The sequence below is a fragment of the Taudactylus pleione genome, unplaced genomic scaffold (assembly GCF_031769625.1).
Source record: "Taudactylus pleione unplaced genomic scaffold, aTauple2 ptg000437l, whole genome shotgun sequence".
Lineage (NCBI taxonomy): Eukaryota > Metazoa > Chordata > Amphibia > Anura > Myobatrachidae > Taudactylus > Taudactylus pleione.
In genome coordinates this window covers 2,028,549-2,051,057 of record NW_028284839.1, presented here as the reverse complement: position 1 = coordinate 2,051,057, position 22,509 = coordinate 2,028,549, and the positions used below count along the sequence as shown (strand labels likewise).

General features: G+C 39.5%; 1 protein-coding gene across 4 annotated transcripts in view; it reads right to left on the bottom strand.

Moving 5' to 3' along the window:
- Positions 1-22,509, bottom strand: part of AJAP1 (adherens junctions associated protein 1) — a 325,451-nt gene that overhangs the window by 25,614 nt on the left and 277,328 nt on the right. The window contains exon 6 of one of the 4 annotated variants that reach the window (XM_088447727.1): positions 19,359-19,489. The exons of 1 other annotated variant lie outside the window; for it this stretch is intronic. In XM_088447727.1, coding sequence (XP_088303853.1) covers positions 19,417-19,489 — 73 coding nt within the window. In that variant the 3' untranslated portion in view covers positions 19,359-19,416. Of the gene's footprint in view, positions 1-19,358; positions 19,522-22,509 lie in introns of those variants that run through there. 2 more of the 4 variants (XM_088447728.1, XM_088447730.1) reach the window with 2 other exon arrangements.

The window sequence follows — 22,509 nt, the reverse complement described above, 5'->3', positions numbered from 1 at the left end:
CCCGTGGGTTTAGGATAAAGAACATACCCACGATTGGTCGTAACAATGTCAATTTTTGTAAGAAATGGACATCGATACTAAATAAATGTTCGTTCGATTTATTATTATTAGTGATCGAGGAATCCAAAAGGGAGATTGATGTGGCTAAAGAAAAAATTACTCTGTTTGAAGCCACATACCTGTCAGCCTTATCCAGTGATAATCAATGTGACTGGCTAGCCAAATTAGCTACCCAATTAGAGATGTATAAAAATGACCTTATTAGATTTAAGAGCGAGAAGAAAAAGAAAGTCGATCTCGACATCAGAGGGTTTATAATTGGCTTACTGGAGCATATTCTAAATCTGACAGACGTCCTTTATTTAGACGGACCCTTGATAGACCACGTCTTGATACTTCAGATGACACTGGTACCAGTGAAAGTGACACGGATGCTGTGATAAGATCTAGATCGAAAGGTGAAGCTACAGTGGGTAAACGTGTTAGAGCGCGTTTTTTAGATTCTCGGCCCCATCGTACCCAACGAGGCAAGCAGAACCAAAGGGAGAGGAAGACCACAGGCTCTAGTCTTTCATTTTTCCAGTAGAACATTGACTGATTGTGAACTTTCGGTTCTGAGTAGGGGCTTAACTTTCGTCCCGACGGTACCTTTTGATAAAATACAATGGAAAAAAGAGTCCTATATGCTGAATAGGAGCATTAGGATTAAAGAACATTTTTCTGATATGGCACCCAGGGAGTCTGATTTACCTCCACAGCTTCTCAGATTGCAGGAAAGATCATCTTTTGATCCGGTCAGCAATAACGCCTCTATAAAGACATTTTCATGTTTATTGGACAGAGTCGTATTAGAGAATTCTGATTGCCACAAACCAAAGTTTTGGAACTTGAATAAAGATGAGCAAATTGCCTTAAAAAATGTATCTGTGTATGACGATGTGGTTTTCCGCCAAGCCGACAAAGGCGGGGCTATTGTCGTGTTGAATTTAAGTGATTATAAGGAGGAAGCCTTGAGGCAGCTTAGCGATGTCACCACTTATAAGAAATTGTCACAAGATCCTACTTGTGAATTTAAAAGAGAGTTGGATACTGTTTTATCTCTGGCTTGTTCACAGGGTTTAATTTCACCATCGATTAAAAAAGCTTTGGAGGTCAAGTTTCCTATCAGACCTCTGTTATATTTAATCCCTAAAATTCATAAATATCCGGTCAAGCCTCCGGGTAGACCGATCATTGCTGCCCGTGGATCTTTGTTTCAAACTGTATCTACGTACTTAGATGCTATACTCCAACCATGTGTCCAAGCCAGACCAACTTATTTGAAGGATACCAACAGCTTGTTAATTGCATTAACTTCATTGACGGGTTTACCCAGAGATTGCATACTGTGTTCTGTCGATGTATGCAGTTTGTATACATGTATCCCCCATTTTGATGGTCTTAAGGCAACTAAGTTGTTGATTACTAATAATCCACACTACAAAGGTCCCCCTATCGAGCTGTTTTTGGAGCTATTGGAGCTTGTGTTGACACGCAATTATTTTACATTTGACTGGGCTTTTTATTTACAACTGTCCGGCTGTGTGATGGGGCCAATGTGGCCCCATCGTACGCTAATGCTTTTATGTTTTCTATTGAACATGATGTGTTCTTTTCTGATCCCCTTATAGCTAGTAACATCATTGCTTTCTTTCGCTATATAGACGATTTGTTTATTGTGTGGAGAGGTTCTCAACAAGCATTTGTAGATCTAATTGAGACCCATAATAGGTTGAATAACCCTGTCAAATTTAAATACACTACTGACACTCAGTGCGTAAAGTTTTTGGATGTCACTATTACCAATAGCGGAGGTAATCTTGTCCCTTCATTGTTTGTAAAACCTACAGACAGGAATAACATCTTGTTGGCTCAGAGTGCTCATCGAGCTCCTCTCAAAAATGCCCTCCCCTTTTCTCTGTTCTTACGTACACTGAGAATTTCAAGAAATAGAGATGAAGGGATTAGTCAACTTGAAGTTATGTATGACAAGTTTTTGGAGAGAGGGTATTCGACTACTATTCTAAATCGAGCTAAGGACAAATCTTTGGCCATACCAATCGATAGATTGTTGTTGTTTAATCCTAAAAAGGAGAGTAATTTGCGCAATAAACATATCTGGGTTAATCAATTCAATCACAAGAGCCCTGTCATTGGCAAATAGGCCAAAGCGTTATGGCCAATCATTACATCTGATAATGACCTTAAAACCTTGCAAAACACCACGATCATGGCCTGTTACCGCAGAGGAAAAAATCTTAGGGACTTTTGGTACATAATGATGTAGCTCCTTTGGGAAAAACTAGTACTAAAGGCGCTACATTTTTAGGCACTCCTAAGTTGGGGTGTTTTAAGTGCCTTAATTGTACTACCTGTCGCTCTTTACAAACAGGTTCCATATTTTTCCATCCATATACAGGTATGAAATTTAATATCCGTCACTTTGTAACATGCACGACTAAGATTATAGTATATGTCATCACATGCCCGTGCTCTAGAGTATATGTAGGCAAAACCGAATGCACATTGAGAGAACGGATGGCCCAGCATCGCTCTGCAATTCGTGCAGCACTTGTGACAGGCACAAACGAGCAGCCTGTGGCAAGGCATTTTGCTGTGGCACAACACAATCTTTCCACCTTGCGGTATCGCATTATTGATCATGTGCCTCCTCTTGTGAGGGGGGGTGATAGGGCGCGTAGGTTACTGCAATGTGAATCACAGTGGATTATGCGTCTTGATTCTCTATCCCCACGGGGGCTTAATGAGACACTAGGTTTACATTGCTTTATTTAGTGTATTTCTTGTAAGTTAATCAACATAGAGTTAGGATTAGCTTGTTATATTTCGTTGTCAGTATTATACCTCATGCTTTTTTGGTTTTTGCTCTTGAGCAATATATGTATAGGGTAATGAGTTTGTTTTCTCTGTCATTTTGCCATATTCCATATGCATTTACATATAGCTTTGAACGCTGTTATTAGACATCTTTATGCAGTATGCAAGAATAGAACTATAAAGATAGTAAATAGGGCGCTGTGGTGAGCAGTCTTCCCAGCAGCTGCAAAAAGGGGAGGTAGTCAGCCTCCTATATGACAATATAGAAAGGAAAATATGCAGCGCTGATAATAGATGCAGTTTAATATAAATATAAAAACAATACAATCATGAAAATAAAAACATATCAAAATAATTTTTGTGTGGTAATATTGTGGATCCACTGCGATAGTAGATGGAGGTCCAAATAACAACCTCATAAAGCATGCATAATATCCTATAGGTACTCTTGCTGCAGCAATATACTGGATGGGCACTGATGTACTCAGATGGAAGCAGAACCAGAATGCAGACCGAAACCGGAATGGATGGTAGTGTATAATCAGGAATAGAGCCAGGAATGGAGTGGAATTACATATGTAGTCTGTGGATTGGTTCAACAGGAGAGGAGCAGAATCAGCTGTTCAGGATGTGCTGGGATGCAGAGCAGAACCAGCTATACAGGATATGCTGGGATGCAGAGCAGAACCAGTTATTTGGGATGTGCTGGGATGCGGAGCAGAACCAGCTATACAGGAATCAGGAACAAGCTGTAACTATTTGTGCTGCCAGGGAATGATGAGCACAGGCTTGTAGCAGAATCAGGAACCAGGTGCAGACACTACCTGTACAGCCAGAGGAATGGTAGATACAGGTCTGAAGATGATGCAGGTGTCTGTACAGAACTTAAGGGAAAGTAGTCCAGGAATTCAATGGGAACTGAGCTTAGACATTGGGTTGCCAATGTCTAAGCTCAGTTCCCATTGAATTCCTGGACTACTTTCCCTAAAGTACTGTACAGACACCTGCATCATCTTCAGACTTGTATCTACCATTCCTCTGGCTGTACAGGTAGTGTCTACACCTGGTTCCTGATTCTGCTACAAGCCTGTGCTCATCATTCCCTGGCAGCACAAATAGTTACAGCTTGTTCCTGATTCCTGTATAGCTGGTTCTGCTCCGCATCCCAGCACATCCCAAATAACTGGTTCTGCTCTGCATCCCAGCATATCCTGTATAGCTGGTTCTGCTCTGCATCCCAGCACATCCTGAACAGCTGATTCTGCTCCTCTCCTGTTGAACCAATCCACAGACTACATATGTAATTCCACTCCATTCCTGGCTCTATTCCTGATTATACACTACCATCCATTCCGGTTTCGGTCTGCATTCTGGTTCTGCTTCCATCTGAGTACATCAGTGCCCATCCAGTATATTGCTGCAGCAAGAGTACCTATAGGATATTATGCATGCTTTATGAGGTTGTTATTTGGACCTCCATCTACTATCGCAGTGGATCCACAATATTACCACACACAAATTATTTTGATATGTTTTTATTTTCATGATTGTATTGTTTTTATATTTATATTAAACTGCATCTATTATCAGCGCTGCATATTTTCCTTTCTATATCTTTATGCAGTATGATTGTTATATTATATTTGTTTTTTCTAATTGTATCTAGGCAGCTGCTAAACTTTCTGGCTTTGGCCAGATGATTGTAATGTCTTTGATGGTTTCATGCAGTCACACTTTATCTATTTATTGTGTTAGTTGTATTGATCATCGTCTGTAATGTTGTTTGTGTACACTGTGGGTTTCCATAGTAACTGGGGTGAGGTGACGTCACTTCCGGTCTCCGTCACTTCCGGTTTCGGAGCCGGGATCTGGCGTCGTCGATGGGGCTGTTTAGTATTTATATGTGGTAAGTGCAATGTGTCTTTGTATGTTGTTTTGGCTTGACAAAAGCACAAATTAAAGCGCTGAAACGTTGCTGATATCTATGCACTGACTCGTGTGTTACTTTATTTACAGAGTGCCGCCATTGGAACGATATGCACAGCTTCCCTTATTTCTATGAGGCAAGACTGAGGAGGGCACCTGGCAAGTATACAGTTGTTTGATTTGAGTGCCGGATTTTTGGATTGCTATATATATATATATATATACACACACACATATGTAGCCCAATGCAGTCCAATGAAAATGTGGGTCATATTGACTTAGACTCTCTCTCTGAACACTAGAACTTCACCCAGCTGTGAGCTAAATTTAGTTTCCGTTTCATGTGACATACTTACTCTTGTACAGTCCCCTAAAAAAGGCAACTCTCAAGTTGCAGGAATACTCCAGTACTACACTTCAAAGGTCATTTTCTTCCATTCACTTTGCATTTTGCCAGTTGAAGTATAAATCAGCTATGACTAGTGCTAAAAATGAATTGTCCTACTTGATTTTGTAGGAGTGAATTGCAGGGGAAATATTTTTTTTCAAACTACAGCTTGAAGTGTTCTGTTAATCATCAGGCTTACAGCTAAACGCAATACTCTGCCAAATAAAATCTTTCATACACAATAATAATACAGACGAACAGCATAACACAACCACAAAATATTAATAGAACTATAACATACTAATGACAATCCTCTAACAATCCTCAGATTTCAGCTGCAGTACACTTGTATTCTGTGTTTTTGCTTTGGGTATTTTATCACTACAAAACAAAAGATTTGATCCCGCACAGGAATATAGCAAGCAATTTAAGTTGCTCGTGTTTAGACAAACTGTTGTTGCAATACAGTAAATCTCTTAATTGAAATAATCTTATGTGTTGGTGGTGCTCCCTGGGATAAAGTATGTAACATACAGTACTCACAGTCAACAAAAACCTCTAGACTAGGGCTAGATAAGAAACTGCCTTTCAGGGCCACTCTTGAGTTTATGTATACTGGGCCTGACTCAGACCCGGCCGCTGTTTGCGGCCGCTCGCTGGCTAAAAGAGGCCAGCTATTTAAATCACGTGCTCGCACTGCGTCTCGTAAAGCCGCCCACTAAGTAATAGCGAGCGGCCGTATAAAGACGCACCTTTGCCACTCGCAACACACGTCATCTCCGGCAGTTGTAGGATTAATCATGAACATCGAGAGCCATCAGAGCTGCTCGCAGCGCTTGTGGTAGCCTTTTCCCACCACAACATTGCGAGCAGTCCTGGCTAAAATACAACCCAGTCACGTGTGTAATGATGCTACTTTGCTAATTATGCACACCCACTAAGCGCCGTTCTGACGTTTGGGCACGCCTGCGTTCGCACATTTACACCCCCATTTACAAGCACCTTCCCCTGTTACCACCCACAAACGGCGCTATCTGTCACTCAAAATAGCGGCCCAACTGCGGGCTATGGGCGAGCACTTTCCCATAGCAATGACTGGTTCGCGAACGTGCATTGCAACTCATACGTATGTGCAAATTGTGACAAATCGCTCAATGTGAGCGAGCGCAGCATAGCGTCCGGGTCTGAATCAGGCCCACTATATGAAGTGTGAAATGGTGAATGGAATTAAAATATAACCTTTATTGTTACACTGTTAAAAAAAAAGGGATATTGTATAGACTCAAAAATCATAATGGAATGGTGAGTCTACCTTAATATTTAAAACAACAAAATATATTTCTTTAATAATCTTCAATAATGTAAGAATTTGGTGACAATACTATAGCGAAAATAATTTGTAGCACTCAATAGGGAGTGTGAATTGCTGTAAAATTTTCTATGAACTAAATTGCCTCTAGTGAGTGCTGTGGCAGTTTTACCCAAGGAGTTAAACTCCCCTGTTAATATGAAGGTGCCCTTAATAAGGCACTGTGTCAAGTGTTCCCGTATTTCAGTGTTTCAAAAGAATACGAGACTGTTTACGAGACTGTTATTGCACTTAGGACCCGATTCAGACCCGGTCACAAGGCTGCGTTCGCAGTCAAAGTATGCAAATCCCACAATCGCTAGTAAGATATTAGCGCGCCCACTATGTCTTGCCGTGCGATCGCGGCATGAAATTAGACGCCCACCAGCCTGACACAAGACGCCCACTTTCCCTCAGTAACATACGTCATCTCCAGGAATTGTATTAAACAATCGGTAACATCGGCTAACATCGGACCCATACGCGCCACTTGTGGCTGACCATACCCTACCGCAAGCACTGCGAGTGCTGCTGTGTGTAATTCAGCCATGTGACATGTATGCTGATGATGCGTCTTAAGTATGCACACCCCTGAAATGGCGTTCCAATGCATAGACACGTCTGCGTTCGCACCACCACACCCCCGTTACCATTGACCACTCCTTGTCACCACCCACTAACGACACGTGCTGTCACACATGCTTACGGAGCATCTGTGTACAGGGTGCGATCACTTCCCGATCGCAGTGACTGGTTCGCGCACGTGCACTGTAACTTGTACACATGGGCAGATTGTAAACATCGACAGGCTGCCTGTGAACGCAGCCTTGCGACCTGGTCTGAATCGGGCCCCTAGCCCATTCATTTGTGCTTTTCAATCATAAATCAATAATTCATAATGTCACACACATTAGATTCATGAGCACTGTAGAATAAATCCTAAATAAGTGGACAAACTGAATTACATCCAAGAAAATTATTGCACTTCGCCCAACAGTTTATGCTAAATTTGTCAGTAATAAATAATATCTAACATGATGAACAATTAAATTCACAAGCACTGTAGGGGAAATTCTATTATCACTGTCAGTTTTATACCTGTGAAGACAAAACAGATAACATCTCGGGGTAAATGTAATAGGTTGCGGCTTTGAGACATCTGTGAGTCTTGTGTGAGACTGCCCAATGTTTTAATGTTACAGTCTTTTAGTAGGCAAAACCAGGTTGATTTTGCCTATTAAAAGACTGCTACTTTATTTTGCAGTTGACTTAAAGCAGCAGCATAATAAATGTACCCCTTCTTCTCTATACAAATAATATTGCTTGGGTGATTGCACAGTCTATAAGACTCCACCTTCCCTTATGTAATGCTATAGAAGGCACCAGCACTCTGTAGCACAGGTGTAAGGTAAAGCATTCTGTTATTACAGGCAACCAGCACGCATGTTACACTTCAGACATAAAGCATTTTGACACAATTGTAACAAAGGGGCTCATCCACAAAACATACTGTAGGTATATGTGTATTGCTTTGATTTAGCTGTACCTCTACACTAGAGATGTGCACGGACCATCATCATGTTTGGCTTTGGCAAAGCCACCCTCAAGTGTTTTGGTTCGGATTTGGTTTTGATTTGGTTTTGGATCCCTTAAAACATGGTTGGGGAACCTCAGGCCCGGGGGCCGTATATAAGGCCCGTGGAGTCATTTGGTCTGGCCCTTTTTTTCTGCTAGCCTCATCTGGTTAGCAGGGTGTCTAGAGTGGCACCCACAGCCAGAATCTATGCAGCAGTGCCACCTGGAGCGTCCTTAGGACGCTTCAGATGGTCACACCGCTGCCATTACAGCTTCCCGGAGCATCCTGAGTATGCTCCTGGCATTGCTGTAATCACCGGCGATTGCGGCCCTGCCCCATGTGACATCATACAGAGGGGCGTGGCCTTGTCCAGGCCAATGAATAATGTAATATCCATCAAGATGGCCCTTGGCAGAAAATAGGTTCCCCACTCCTGCCTTAAAAAGTAATAAAACAGCTACAATCATGTCATTTGAACCTGTTTACATGCAATCCAAAACCCAAGTTGGGTTTTTAAATCTGAGTTCTGAATTGACCACAGAACCCAACTGGGACTCGGTTCGACTCGAAAACTGAATGATTCCAAATCGGTACTCGATTTGACTTCAGAATCCCTAACTTCAGGTATGCTTGTATTTCAGGAAAACCGAACCGAACATCTCTAGTTTATATATATTTTATACACGTGTATCCTAGTAATTTAACAAAACAGATACAGTTGCATAAATTATAAATGCAGCATCTGTGCTTTAACTGTATAGTCTGCACACACACACAAATAATAAGTTGGGAAAATAAAATTAATTTCATATAGAGTTCTGCACGCACCAACTTGAAAGGAGCATTACCAGTCTGTGCTGTACGTGAACTGAGCTCCGTCCACCTTACATACTTGCATACACTCCCAGAATTTCCAGAACACTACTCAAATTTTGGAGAGCTCTATTAGATGCCTGGGAGAGTAAGCTCGAGTATTGGAACCAGTTCCCTTCCCCAGTGAAGTGGGCAGTCCAGGGGCTTGCATGGGCTTTACAGCGAATTGTATAGGTGGCGCACCTCGCTCTTCCATCTCTGGGATATCTCAGAGGAGGACAAAGAAAAGTCAACAAGTGTGACATTATAGTACTCTGTGGCTTCTTGCTTGGCCTCCATAACCCATCATACATCATGACACTGCCCTTGTTCCTTGTTGGAGTATAGGAACAGCTACAGGCTAAGTATACCAGAGAAGCTCTGCCAGTAGGGGCAACAGGTGTAGCTGTGCCTTTGTTTGATCCTTTGTATTACTCTCTTATATCTTCTTCATGTCAATCCTCCATGTTAGGTTAAGATTTACCTGAACTGGTTACAGTAAAGTTTATCCCACATTCTTCCCTGCATGTTTGATCCTTGAAAAGAGAAACATATTTTGCAACAGCCTTGTCCTTACTAATATAATCAAACACAGAGACAAGTTCCTACTTTCCCAATACATCCGCTCAGTTATCTCTTGCTGTTGTGAGCAATTGTTGTGGTCTGACTGGCTACAGGTTATTCTGTCAACTACAAAACAGGATACACAAATAGGAGATAAAGACAGAATAAAAAGAAGTTCAGATTTTATTCATATGCCCCTTAAAAATTAACAAGAAAGCATTATGCATTTCTTTCTCCATCATTTTATTTCCAATTTCATAAAATTATTTACATTAGTAGACCACACAGCTTCCACTGATAATTACAGATCCCTATATTACGTTTTACCATCTATGTATCTTTCAGCACAAAGCCAGCTATGAAACCAAAAAGTAACCTATTCCTGAGTCATCAATTAACAAATTACTTACGCAAGAGGGATGGATACTATACTAGTTATTACTTACTATACTAGAACCTGGAAGGAACTGTGATGTGTTTTTAATTTCTTCTCATCCACAGGTAATTAACTACTGCACCCAACATATTGCTGCTTGGTTTTTATTTGCAGTCTGTTAGGTAATTAACTACTGCAACCAACCTACTGATTAAACAGTATTTCATATTATTTTAAAATCTGTATCAAGGCAGGAAATTACTCTGTATCTGTGCTGGTATATTGTTCTCTCACCATTTGTTTATTTTACTGCTGACCCTTTGTTGTGTGAGGAGGGTGTTAGGGATGGGGGTGGAATCAGTGTGGACACCTGGTTTGAGTCTTACTTATTTGTCACTATTTGGCTACCATAGCCGAGGCTGCTCCAACAACAGTGCCTAGATTTGAAATGCTTCGTTTAAAGTGTAATTAGAACATTTGAGTTAAAGCTGGAGTTATTCAGGAGTTAAACAGGAGGAGAACAGAAGGAGAAATTAACAAACCAGCAATTCCTGCTATTACAGACTGTTTTTATCTACCACCACACTTCCACCATGCCTATGGATTGTGCCTGCACCTGGATCCCCAATGCTGCCACATCCCTCCTGATCTCCCCATGCAATCTGCTTATCCACTCCAACTATGCCTTACCGAATGACGCAGCAAGATGACCTCTCAAATGGTGCTTGGTTGTGGCCCCCAAATCCTGAGGCTTGGTGCAATTTTGCTGAACTCATTGTTTTTTTTCCCCTCTTAAGTTTAGACTAACCTTTCCATAGATGTTAGATTACTGTGACCCTTGTATCCAGCCCATCTGTGTCACCCAAGTTTGTCTGCCCCCTGCCCTTTAGAATGTAAGCTCTCACGAGCAGGGCCCTCTTCCTCATGTGCTTTTCCTTCACTTAATTATACTCTAATTTACAACAGCACCCAACCCTTGGTTACAGGCACCATGCTGCTTATCTAAGTGTTATGCAGCAATGTATAAATCATGTATCTGTCCAGCATTGTTTGTACTGTTAATATCTGTTTTCTTGTGTGCTTATTTGTTTATGTACTGTGTAAGGCGCTGCGGAACCCTTGTGGCACCATATAAATAAAGAATAATAATAATAATACTAGAGGAATCCCAGTCACTGAGTGTGCTACAACTAAGCTCAGGGCAATTACTAGAAACAACCATTAGAAAAATTACACTACTGAGTGAAAGTTTTTTGTTGTAAAAACCATTAATTCAATAGTTTGTATGGGCCTTATAGAACAGTACATGCATTAGGCTAAACGATGTGGTTTAATGAAATAAAAAACAGCAGTAAAAGAAACCTCTTTCCTCATTAATCCTACAGTATACATATAATACAATAGGAACATGAACATAACACTCACAGAAATGTACAAGAATGCTCACCTTGACTGACACACACACATTCTCATGAACACACAGTGACAGACATTCACAAACAGGAGCTAGCTAATTGCAAACTGCTTTTATAATCGTCCATATAATAAACCATATATTTTTTTATTATTATTCATAATAATTAAAAGAAAAGTAAGACCTTGGTGCTTGTAGCTAATATCACAAAGTATTATGGCAGCAGATATAATTGAAATGAAAAAAAATACAGCAAAGAATGAAAATAGTTTGTAGCTCTTCAAGCTAGTCAGTGATCTCCACTAAAAGATAAGCAGTTGGCTTTCAGCTTAAGGGTCAGGTGGCTTAATGTGATATAGCTAAATATTATTGTCTGAACACCTGACGCAGTTCGCGTTTCCACTGGAGGCTCACTACAAGCAAGTTTAACTCTTATAGAAAGAGCATATTTAGAACAAAGGTCATATAGTCCACATTTACTGATCTTTTCTACTTCAACAACATTTGACTTTGTCTATATATATATATATATATATATATATATATATATATATATATATATAGTTTAGTGGCTTGGTGATTGCTAAGGCCAAATATGATAGAGAGAAAGCTTTATTAACAAAGCGGAGGCTTGCTAAAGTAGCTACTTCCTAGCGGGTCGGGGGTGAAAATTTAAAAAGGCTATCTCAGTCAGTGTAAAGAATGCTGGCTCTACAGTGACTGCAAGTACCTTTTGACCCCCAACCCGCCGGGAAGTGTTAGCTTTTGAAAGCCACCACTTTATAAATAAAGCCCAAACAGCCACAAAGAAGTGTATACATGAAAACTTTGGTTCCATACAAAAGGTCGACAGTGATTTGGTCAACAATGATTTGGCTAACACCAGAAGGTCGACATGGAAGGTTGGTGGGTTCAAAATGTCGACATGGAAACGGTCGACACAGAAATGGTCAACACATTTTTTTTATTGTTATGGTTAGCTTTAGGATTAGACACTTACTGGAGGGTTAGGCACTAAGAGGGACAGTTAGGGTTAGTTTACTGCAACAAATGGTAGAAAAACTACCCAAATCCCAGTGCTATTTTTCATTATTTATAAAAAGGCATTCAGCAAGCTAGCAGCATGTGTATGAAGCCAAGTGTCATGCTTCTAGGTGTTAAAATATACAGAGAAAAACAAAAATACACAGCGCTTGGTATTGGCTTAATAAAAAATGATAGAGATGAAGTTATTCTGAAAGTATATTTTATAGTAGAATAATAGAAAATTTACACAATTTAATAACACAATAATTTAGCTACATTCAGTATACAGTATAAAATAGAAAATGTGGTATATTAATGAATGTTGATAATAAATGTTGTTTACTAGACATTTAGCACATGCAAATAAAATATATATACCAGACAGCTATCTAAAAAAAATGAGAAAAATAAAAATGTAACAGTTAAGGTTGAAAAACGTTATTCTGTTGCAGCCCGTAGTATTGCGGTAAAGAAAAAAAATCTTTGTGTATCTGTGCTGGCGTTCCAGCACAGATATGAAATAGTATAAGTTTGTATTAAAATTGCCAATAATGGCTTTCACTCTGGATGTTTCCGTAAAAAAAATGGACTCACAGTTAGTAGAAAAGATGACCTGCAGCTCACAAAACCCGTGGCTCACCTCTCCCGGCAAGTTGCCGCACAGACTGTGGACAAGTGACAGATCGATCACAGTTACGGTTAGGCCCTACCCCAACGGTTAGGATTAGGCACTAAGAGGGATGGTTATGTTTAGGCACCAAGGGGAGGGTTAGGGTGAAGATTAGAGTTATGTATTGACCATTTCAATGTTGATCATTTAGATGTCGACATTTTGAACCTGTCGACCTTCTGTACTATCTAAATTTTGTCACGTCAACCTTTTTCCATGTCGACCCTTTGGTGTCGACATATTTATTGTCGACTTTTGTATCACACCCAAAAACTCTACTTCCTCTAGCAATGTGGCATGAAAAAAGGCTTAAATTAATCATTAAGTGTCATCTGACAATAAATGAGTATTACAGTGGAAGGTTAGCTTGGGAGGTTCAAGGAGGCATTGGATTCTGCTCAGTCAAGAGGCTGCGTACTGTGATGGACATTCAAAACTGTTCTAGTGTAATTGTGAAGAACAAAAATCATTCATTCTGTCATTTTACTATTAAAAAATTAAAGAGGTTTTTGGTTTATCTACAGAACAGTTTTCTATCATCATCCCTCTCTCTTGAGCCTTTGAGTCCATCCAATAGAATTTAAAATAAAAAAGGGCAATGAAACAATATTTTGTTTGGCACAAATATATATATATATATATATATATATATATATACAGTAGACTGTAGGAAAAGTTTACATTTTCTTTACTTTAAAACTGTCTTAAAGCATAACTTGTATTTCAATATTACCTATGAAAAATATAAACTTAATCAAAATAACTGATATTTGCAAAAGTGAGCTAATAATAAAATTATTTTTGTAAACTTTAATAGTAATTTGCTTAAACAGTAGGTCAATTTGACAAATAGAACAATATTTTGTATTGAAAAAATTCAAATAATGTCAATATTAGACCTCTAACTGTATGTGGTATGTTGAGTATTAACAATATATTCAGATTCGAATTTAAAATTGTCCCATGTAAAATGTTCTGGATGTAGAGTGATGGTTAGTTTGTCCTAGTGTACTTTTCACATCTGCCTATGGGGCTTGCCTTTAGATAATAAGAACAGCTTGAACCAAGAGGAACATAGTGATAGTAGATATTTATAGAGTAATGTTCTGACAGTAATCACAGTATTTTGTCAAAAGCCTGCCGACACTTAATGGATTTTTCTTCTTTGTGGGATGGTCAAGAAAACTTTTGAGTGCTGTCAACACATTCCTCAGAATAATCTCTTGTCAGTAATTTTAGCTGTGTTTACCATCCAGTGAATATGAAGTGTATAATCAGAGATAAAAGTACCTTAATATCTTTCTATATTTAAAAATTCCCTGTGAAAGAATCAGCCATTCAATATATTGAATAAGCCTAATTGGTATATATGAACGTCTTATCTTCAGAGCTCTTAGAAAAACCTGCATATTATATGTAATATTAATGTAATCTCTGAGACCTGTGATATGTATTTGACCAGTGGACTCATGTTTATATATGAGCACAGAACTCTACAACACCTTCAAGTCATTTTTATATAACAAGGGATACATGATCGTAAATACACATAGCTGCCAACAACATTGCTGTATTAAATATGCTGTATGCCTAAATAATCACTTCTGGTGGTTGCAATCTGATTTTTATTTAAACAATGTGGTTACATATCACATAGACCCATATACAGGAGTGTAGATAGATAGATAGATAGATAGATAGATAGATAGATAGATAGATAGATAGATAGATAGATAGATAGATAGATATGAGATAGAGAGATAGATAGATAGGAGATAAATAGATAGATAGATAGATAGATAGATAGATAGATATGAGATAGATAGATAGATAGATAGATAGATATGAGATAGAGAGATAGATAGATAGATAGATAGATAGATAGATAGATATGAGATAGAGAGATAGATAGATAGATAGATAGATAGATAGATAGATAGACAGGAGATAAATAGATAGATAGATAGATAGATAGATAGATAGATAGATATGAGATAGATAGATGATAGCTATATTATTTAATTTTGGACTTTAACCACATGCACAGCTAAGTGTCTAATAATTTGTTATGCACGTCTAGGTCACCACATGACTCCTGCACACTAATAATGGTGTTCGCCTATAACAGCCTCAGACTCTCCAACATGGACCACTCCATCAGGTACGATATGCTCTGTTCCTGGACTTCCCACCTAATTTATGATTGCAGCCACCTGTGTTGAAACACCTTTCTCATCAATTATCTAGTTCAACACAAGTGAAAGCAATTATAATTTAGGTGGGAAGCCCAGGAAAGCAGAGCATTTTGTACCTGATGGAAGGGATCATGTTGGAGGGTCTGCAGCCTCCTTTCCCGGGTGAAGTATGCCGCAAGAATTTAACGCAGGTACAAAGAATCAAGGAATTTGTGGGAGCATGGGAGCAGGAGAGAATCCAGGTCGAGAAAAAGGTAGATTACTATGCAGGACTGGTATAGACAGAGTGCAGGCAGGGAATGACTGGCAAAAACTAGCAGAAAACTACTACAGCCATGGCCAAAAGTTTTGAGAATGACACAAGTATTGGTATTCACAAAGTTTGCTGCTTCAGTGTCTTTAGACCTTTTTGTCAGATGTTACTATGGTATACTGAAGTACAATTACAAGCATTTCATGAGTGTCAAAGGCTTTTATTGACAACTACATTAAGTTTATGCAAATAATCAATATTTGCAGTGTTGACCTTTCTTTTTCAAGACCTCTGCAATTCACCCTGGCATGATGTCAGTCAACTTCTGGGCCACATACTGACTGATGGCCACCCATTCTTGTCTAATCAATGCTTGGAGTTTGTCAGAATTTGTGGGTTTTTGTTTGTCCACCCACCTCTTCAGGATTGACCACAAGTTCTCAAAGGGATTAAGGTCTGTGGAGTTTACTGGCCATGGATTCAAAATGTCAATGTTTTGTTTCCCGAGCCACTCAGTTATCACTTTGGCCTTATGACAAGGTGCTCCATCATGCTGGAAAAGGCATTGTTCGCCACCTAACGGTTCTTGGATGGTTGTGAACAGTTGCTCTTGGATGATGTTCGGTACCATTCTTTATTCATGGGTATGTTCTTAGGCAAAATTGTGAGTAAACACACTCCTTTGGCTGAAAAGCAACCCCACACATGAATGCTCTCAGGATGCTTTACTGTTGGCATGACACAGGATGAAGAACACTTTTGGTGGATGGCCTGGTGTCAAGTAGGGCAGCAAAGAAGCCACTTCTCTCCAGGAAAAATAGCAGGGGCAGACTGATATTCTGCAAAAGGTACAGGGGTACAGGGATTGGACTGCTGAGGACTGGGGTAAAGTTATTTTCTCTGAAGAATCCCCTTTCAGACTGTTTGAGGCATCTGGACAAATGCTAGTCCGAAGAAGGAAAGGTGAGCACTACAATCAATCCTGTGTCATGCCAACAGTAAAGCATCCTGAGACCATTCATGTGTTGGGTTGCTTCTCAGCCAAGGGAGTGTGTTTACTCATAAAGAATGGTACCAAAACATTCTCCAAGAGCAACTTGGATAACTAAGTGGCTCGGGTAACAAAACATTGACATTTTGGGTCCATGACCAGAAAACTCCCCAGATCTTAATCCCATTGAGAACTTGTGGTCAATCCTCAAGAGGCAGGATGACATACAAAAACCCACAAATTCTGACAAACTCCAAGCATTGATTAGGCAAGAATGGGTGGCCATCAGTCAGTATGTGGCCCAAAATTTGATTGAGAGCATGCCAGGATGAATTGCAGAGGTCTTGAAAAAGAAGGGTCAACACTGCAAATATTGACTCTTTGCATAAACTTAATGTAATTGTCAATAAAAGCCTTTGACACTTATGAAATTATTGTAATTTTATTTCAGTATACCATAGTAACATCTGACAAAAAGGTCTAAAAACACTGAAGCCGCAAACTTTGTGAAAACCAATACTTGTGATATTCTCAAAACTTTTGGCAATGACTGTAGAATAGTGCTTCAGGGCAGGTGACTTGGCAACACAGAAGCTATAACTGGCAATGTACCAAGGCCCTGACTGTGCTTTAACTATTCAGGGAGCTAATCAGAAACCCAGAACAGAGACAGGCCCCTTACAATGAATTACGCTGCAGCTGGGTAGCTGCACATACAGGGATAGGCCCCTTACAAATAATTATGCTGCAGCTGAGTAGCTGCACAAACAGAGACAGGTCACTTGAGTAGCTGCAGGTACAAAGAAAGCATCCTGGCTGTAGTAACAGCTAGGACCAAAAGGCAATACAGCTGCAGAAAGTCCCAGTTGCCTAGCAACCGTCAGGACCATCGGCCATTGCAGCTGGCGTGACACAGTATCCCAGTTGCAGCGGCCAAGACTTGTTGGACCTGTGAGCCGCTGCGGCAACTTCTAACAATAATTAAATAACATTGACTACCAATTTATACTATTTTACAACATTAAATCAATATTTATTTTGGTCAGCACTAAATTGTAGATTTGTACTGGACTACAATAGATAGATAATGAGATAGATAAAAAGATCATTGATTGATTTATTGATTGATTGACAGATAGATAGATAGATAGATAGATAAATGTTGATGGTATAAAGGAGAAAATAATATTTATACATTTATACATTATACATTTATACATGAACATAATAAAAGTAACAATAAAACTGCAACTTACTGATTAAAGGTTAACTCCACCCCTTATTAATACATCTCCCAATCATCAGCCATGCACACATTTGTAACATAACGTATATTGCTATATGTAATTACGGATAAAGCAGTGCACATTGAAACATTAGGCACAGTTGACCCTCTAGTCAGAGCTAATAATGGTAAATTATTTCATTTACACACTGGTTTGTTTAGGTGAATGAGTTTTAGATGTTACACACTGTGGTGTGCCAAATCAGTAGTCTTTGGCAAAAACATACACTCTAAGGGGAATGCAATTATATAAAGTCCTTTTGTACAATATTTGCAGCGTATAGTGCACCGCTGACCGCAATGACTGCAGGCTCAGATCTCTTGTGCTCCAGGTTATTGGGCTATTGGCTGGAAATATATCTCTTGCAGAATGATAGAATCATGTCTATACCAAACCCTCTGAAGATATAACACTTTCATTAAAGGTACTTGTAGCCTGGAGCTAAAAGAAATCCGGAATCTGTAGTGAGTGCACTCATTGCTGGAAGTTACAGGTCTATATTATAAAAATATGTATGTGTTAAGAGGGATGAAAATGAGGTGTTATGGCTGGACATACGGGACATTTTAAGCAAATTCAATTCATTTAAATTGTTTATTTTTTATGCTACAACTGTACATTTGCTGTTGGGTTTTGGCCAGGGCTGGATTAAGGAGAGGGCGACAGGGGTGGTCATCCCGGGGCCATCACACAAAGAGGGGTCTCCACACAGGGTTGGTGTAATCCCGCAGAGAACAGGTATCGAGCAGCACATGTTCCCTTATGGGGACTGCTGCGGCTCTGCATTATTTTGCATACAGCGCAGATCGGCTCCAGGGTCTCCTCATCAGCATCATGTGACACATCACATCCGTATTGCGGATCACTGATGAGGGGACTTGGAGCTGCTCTAACCATTCAAGATGAGCCGGCCACATGGGAGGTGAGTAATCAGGGGCACTGGGGGGAGGTGCACTGTTGGACATATTGAGGGGCACTGTGTGGCATTTAGACGTGCGGCACTGTGTGGCAAGGCAAGGGGGTCATAGTGGCTAGGTCTCTTTTTATTGGAGGGGGCTTCCACAACTTAGTTGCGCCAAGGCCCCCACAAGCGTCCAGCCCTGGTTTTGGCCAAAACTCAAATTCTGAAGCTACGGAATCATTGTATCAACATATCATATACAAACAGCATTTTGCATGCTTTAATGCATTATAACAGATCAATAAATATAATGAAACGTGCACACTTTATAATAAAAACAAGCCGACAAGTGAATCATATTTCATTTTGGAAAGATAATACAATTTACTTCAATTACAAAAATCTTTTATATACTTTACAACAGCATAACATGAATAACCCTTATTCTGGATCTGTTACCTTCATACAGTGGGGGCAGCCATTTTGTGGCCTGAATGAATGCTTAGCCTGTTTGAGAGTCAGCTTGTTCATAGCAATACTGGTTCAGCCAACAAAATGGCTGCCTTCAGTGTTTATAATTAATGCGTACACTTTCAGTGCAGATATTTTTCACCTCATAGTATGTCAGAATATTTCATCCATATTAAGCATTCTTAAAAATATGGGGTGCAATATGTGGGGGTAAAAGGAAAATTTTCTTAAGAGTGGTACGTACCAGTAAATAGAAACATGGCGTCTGCCCTGCCTCAGGAAGAAAAACAGACTTCAGCCAGTCAGCAGGAGATTTCAAACCATTTCTCAGACACAAAGGCCACTGGAATTAGATGCCGATCAGAAGAAGTAGGTCTGCAGCGAGCAGAGAAAAGGGCTTGCGCGTGCTGGTACGTAACACACAACAAGCAAGCCTAGTCAGGCCTGCTGCAAAAAAATTGCTAATTTAAGGAAACATGTTCTAAACTAATGCTTTATCGGCAGGTTGGCCTCTTTCATATCTTGTGGAAAATTTATAATTTTGATACCATTTAAATTCAATTTAAAAATTTAAGCAGGTTTTGAAAGAAAATGATTGTTTTTTATTAAACACTCTCCCTCTCTGCATATACTGTTACAACCTTCCTGTGAAGTCCATTCAGAAATGAAAATGTAGTTTTGCGAGAGCTTGCTAAAGCAGGAGAACCACAACGGATGGCCTGGTGCATTCAAAATTTTGTGGATCCGAGCAACCTTTGCAAACTCCCGGACCCCAGGTACAGTATGTGAACTTTTGGGATTGGGTATACAGCTGCTGATATTTATTGGACTGTGCTTTCAAATTTACTATGTGTCCGATAGTTAATTTCAAACTATTTAAAGATATTTTGAGAAATAGAAAAAGTCTTCACCAACTTCACCATGCAAAATACTAATTATTATTGCAAAATGCATCTAAATCAATACATCTAAATCATACATTGGATCATCTCCTGATTTAAGATAAATTATCCCACACCTGACCAGACCTTTCCAGATACATATGCAATCTGCTTGTATCAGGACCAAATACTGTATGGTTAAGCAAAGCCCATTTTGTCTGTAAGCAAATAAGGATGTGAGAGGATACTAAATTGTTGAAATCGGAGTCCCTTTGGCTGTGAAACATTGATGGACATCAGTATTCTGCCATACTGTATTTCATACCAGATTCAAATGACAGCTGAAACACCGAAGCATGTTTGTTTGTCTCCTATTATGCTTTAGGGGTCAATTTATTATTAAGATGAGAGGGTTTATAGCCTGAAAAACTTTTCAAACTACTCTGGGAATATGCCCATATCACCATAACTCTTCACAAACAGCATTAGGCAGTCAATGAAGAAGAGAACAAGAGGTGTAAGGTGTTTGCCAGGGCTCCGGAAAGGAGCCCCATTTTGGTAAATTGAGGAACAAACACAATTTGTATTGCCACAATAAATGGCAATACAGATGATATTTAGGGGTCTATTTACTAAGCAGTGTTAGAAGAAAGGAGTGAAAAGTGATAAGTAAGTGATAAGGTGCCAGCCAATCAGCTCCCAACTGTCATTTTTCAAACACAGCCTGTGAGATGACAGTTAGGAGCTGATTGGCTGGCACCTTATCACTTTTCACTCTTCACTTTTCACTTCTCCTAACACTGCTCAGTAAATAGACCCCTTAGTTAGCTCTGAGAATAAAAAAAATAGTGTATACCCTAAGTGTGCTTTTATGAATTCTGTCCAGGTTTAGGGGTCTATGTACTAAGCAGTGATAAGTGACAGCGTGAAAAGTGATAAGTCTGTGATAAGTGCCAGCCAATCTGCTTCCAACTGTCATCTCACAGGCTGTGTTTGAAAAATTACAGTTGGGAGCTGATTGGCTGGCACTTATCACAGACTTATCACTTTTCACTCTGTCACTTATCACTGCTTAGTACATAGACCCCTTAGTCTTCTATTGAAATAAGGCTTATTTACATGTTACCTGTGTACATTTGTTATGACTTCTTATTAAGTTCACCATCTCTGCTGCATAGAAGGGCAATACTGTATAATAAAAAATAATTTTATTAATTGCTGTTTATAAACAAATATCTGCTCAGTATAATGCTCCTCAGCTCTTTGTGGAACAGAAAAAAATGGAAAGGGGGGTTGGGCTGCACATCCTAATTTAAACAAGGTAGCAAGGTAGCACCTCATATTGTGTTTAAATTAGGATGTGCAGCCCACACCCCCATTTCCTTTTTTTCTGTGTATGTGTGTATTTAAGGTACACTTGTTGGTGATAGCACTTCTCCTACCTGCCCCATGTGATTTTAATTAGTATGGGTCCTGTGCATTGCAGAACACACATGTAATGGGCACTATTACAGGTAAGTCTTAAATAAATTTATACAATGTGTCAGTATTAGGGATGTTAGGGACCCACCTGATGAGTTTCACCTTGATGTGGTAGGTGGGCAAACATCTTTGGCCAAATATGTACTAAGATCCTCAATTTAAAACCATGTTTATTGACAGTTTATTATATATTTTGTGATATTAAGTGTTCTTAGTGCTTAGAGCGGGCATCTGCTTTTCCCTCCTTCTCTTTGTGGAACAGCCTTGCCTTTCCTTACAACTATATTTTTCTTCCCTCTGTATGCTAATAACAAGAGATAAGCCAAAAATGCAAGCTCCAAGTAATGAAATCCAAGTCAGATCAGAGATAAGCTACTTTACTTACTTTGCAACCATAAGACATCTACTGATTGACATTGTGATATATATATACAGTCAGGTGCATAAATATTGGGACATTCACAGAATTTTCATATTTTGGCCTCTATTCACCACCACAATGGCTTTGAAATGAAACAAACAAGATGTGATTTAACTGCAGACTTTCAGATTTAATTTGAGGGTAATTACATCCAAATCAGGTGAACGTTGTAGGAATTACAATGGTTTCTATATGTGCCTCCCACTTTTTAAGGGACCAAAAGTAATGGGACAAACTAAACAATCCTAAATCTAACTTTCACTTTTTAATACTTTGTTGCAAATCCTTTGCAAGCAATTACAGCCTGACGTCTGGAACGCATAGACATCACCAGACACTGGGTTTCATCCCTGGAGATGCTCTGCCAGGCCTCTACTGCAAATGTCTTCAGTTCATGCTTGTTCTTGGGGCATTTTCCCTTCAGTTTTGTCTTCATCAAGTGAAATGCATGCTCAATAGGATTCAGGTCAGGGGATTTACTTGGCCATTGCATAACATTCCACTTTTTAGCCGTAAAAAACTCTTTGGTTGCTTTTGCAGTACGTTTCGGGTCATTGTCCATCTGCACTGTGAAGCGCCGTCCAATGAGTTCTGAAACATTTGACTGAATG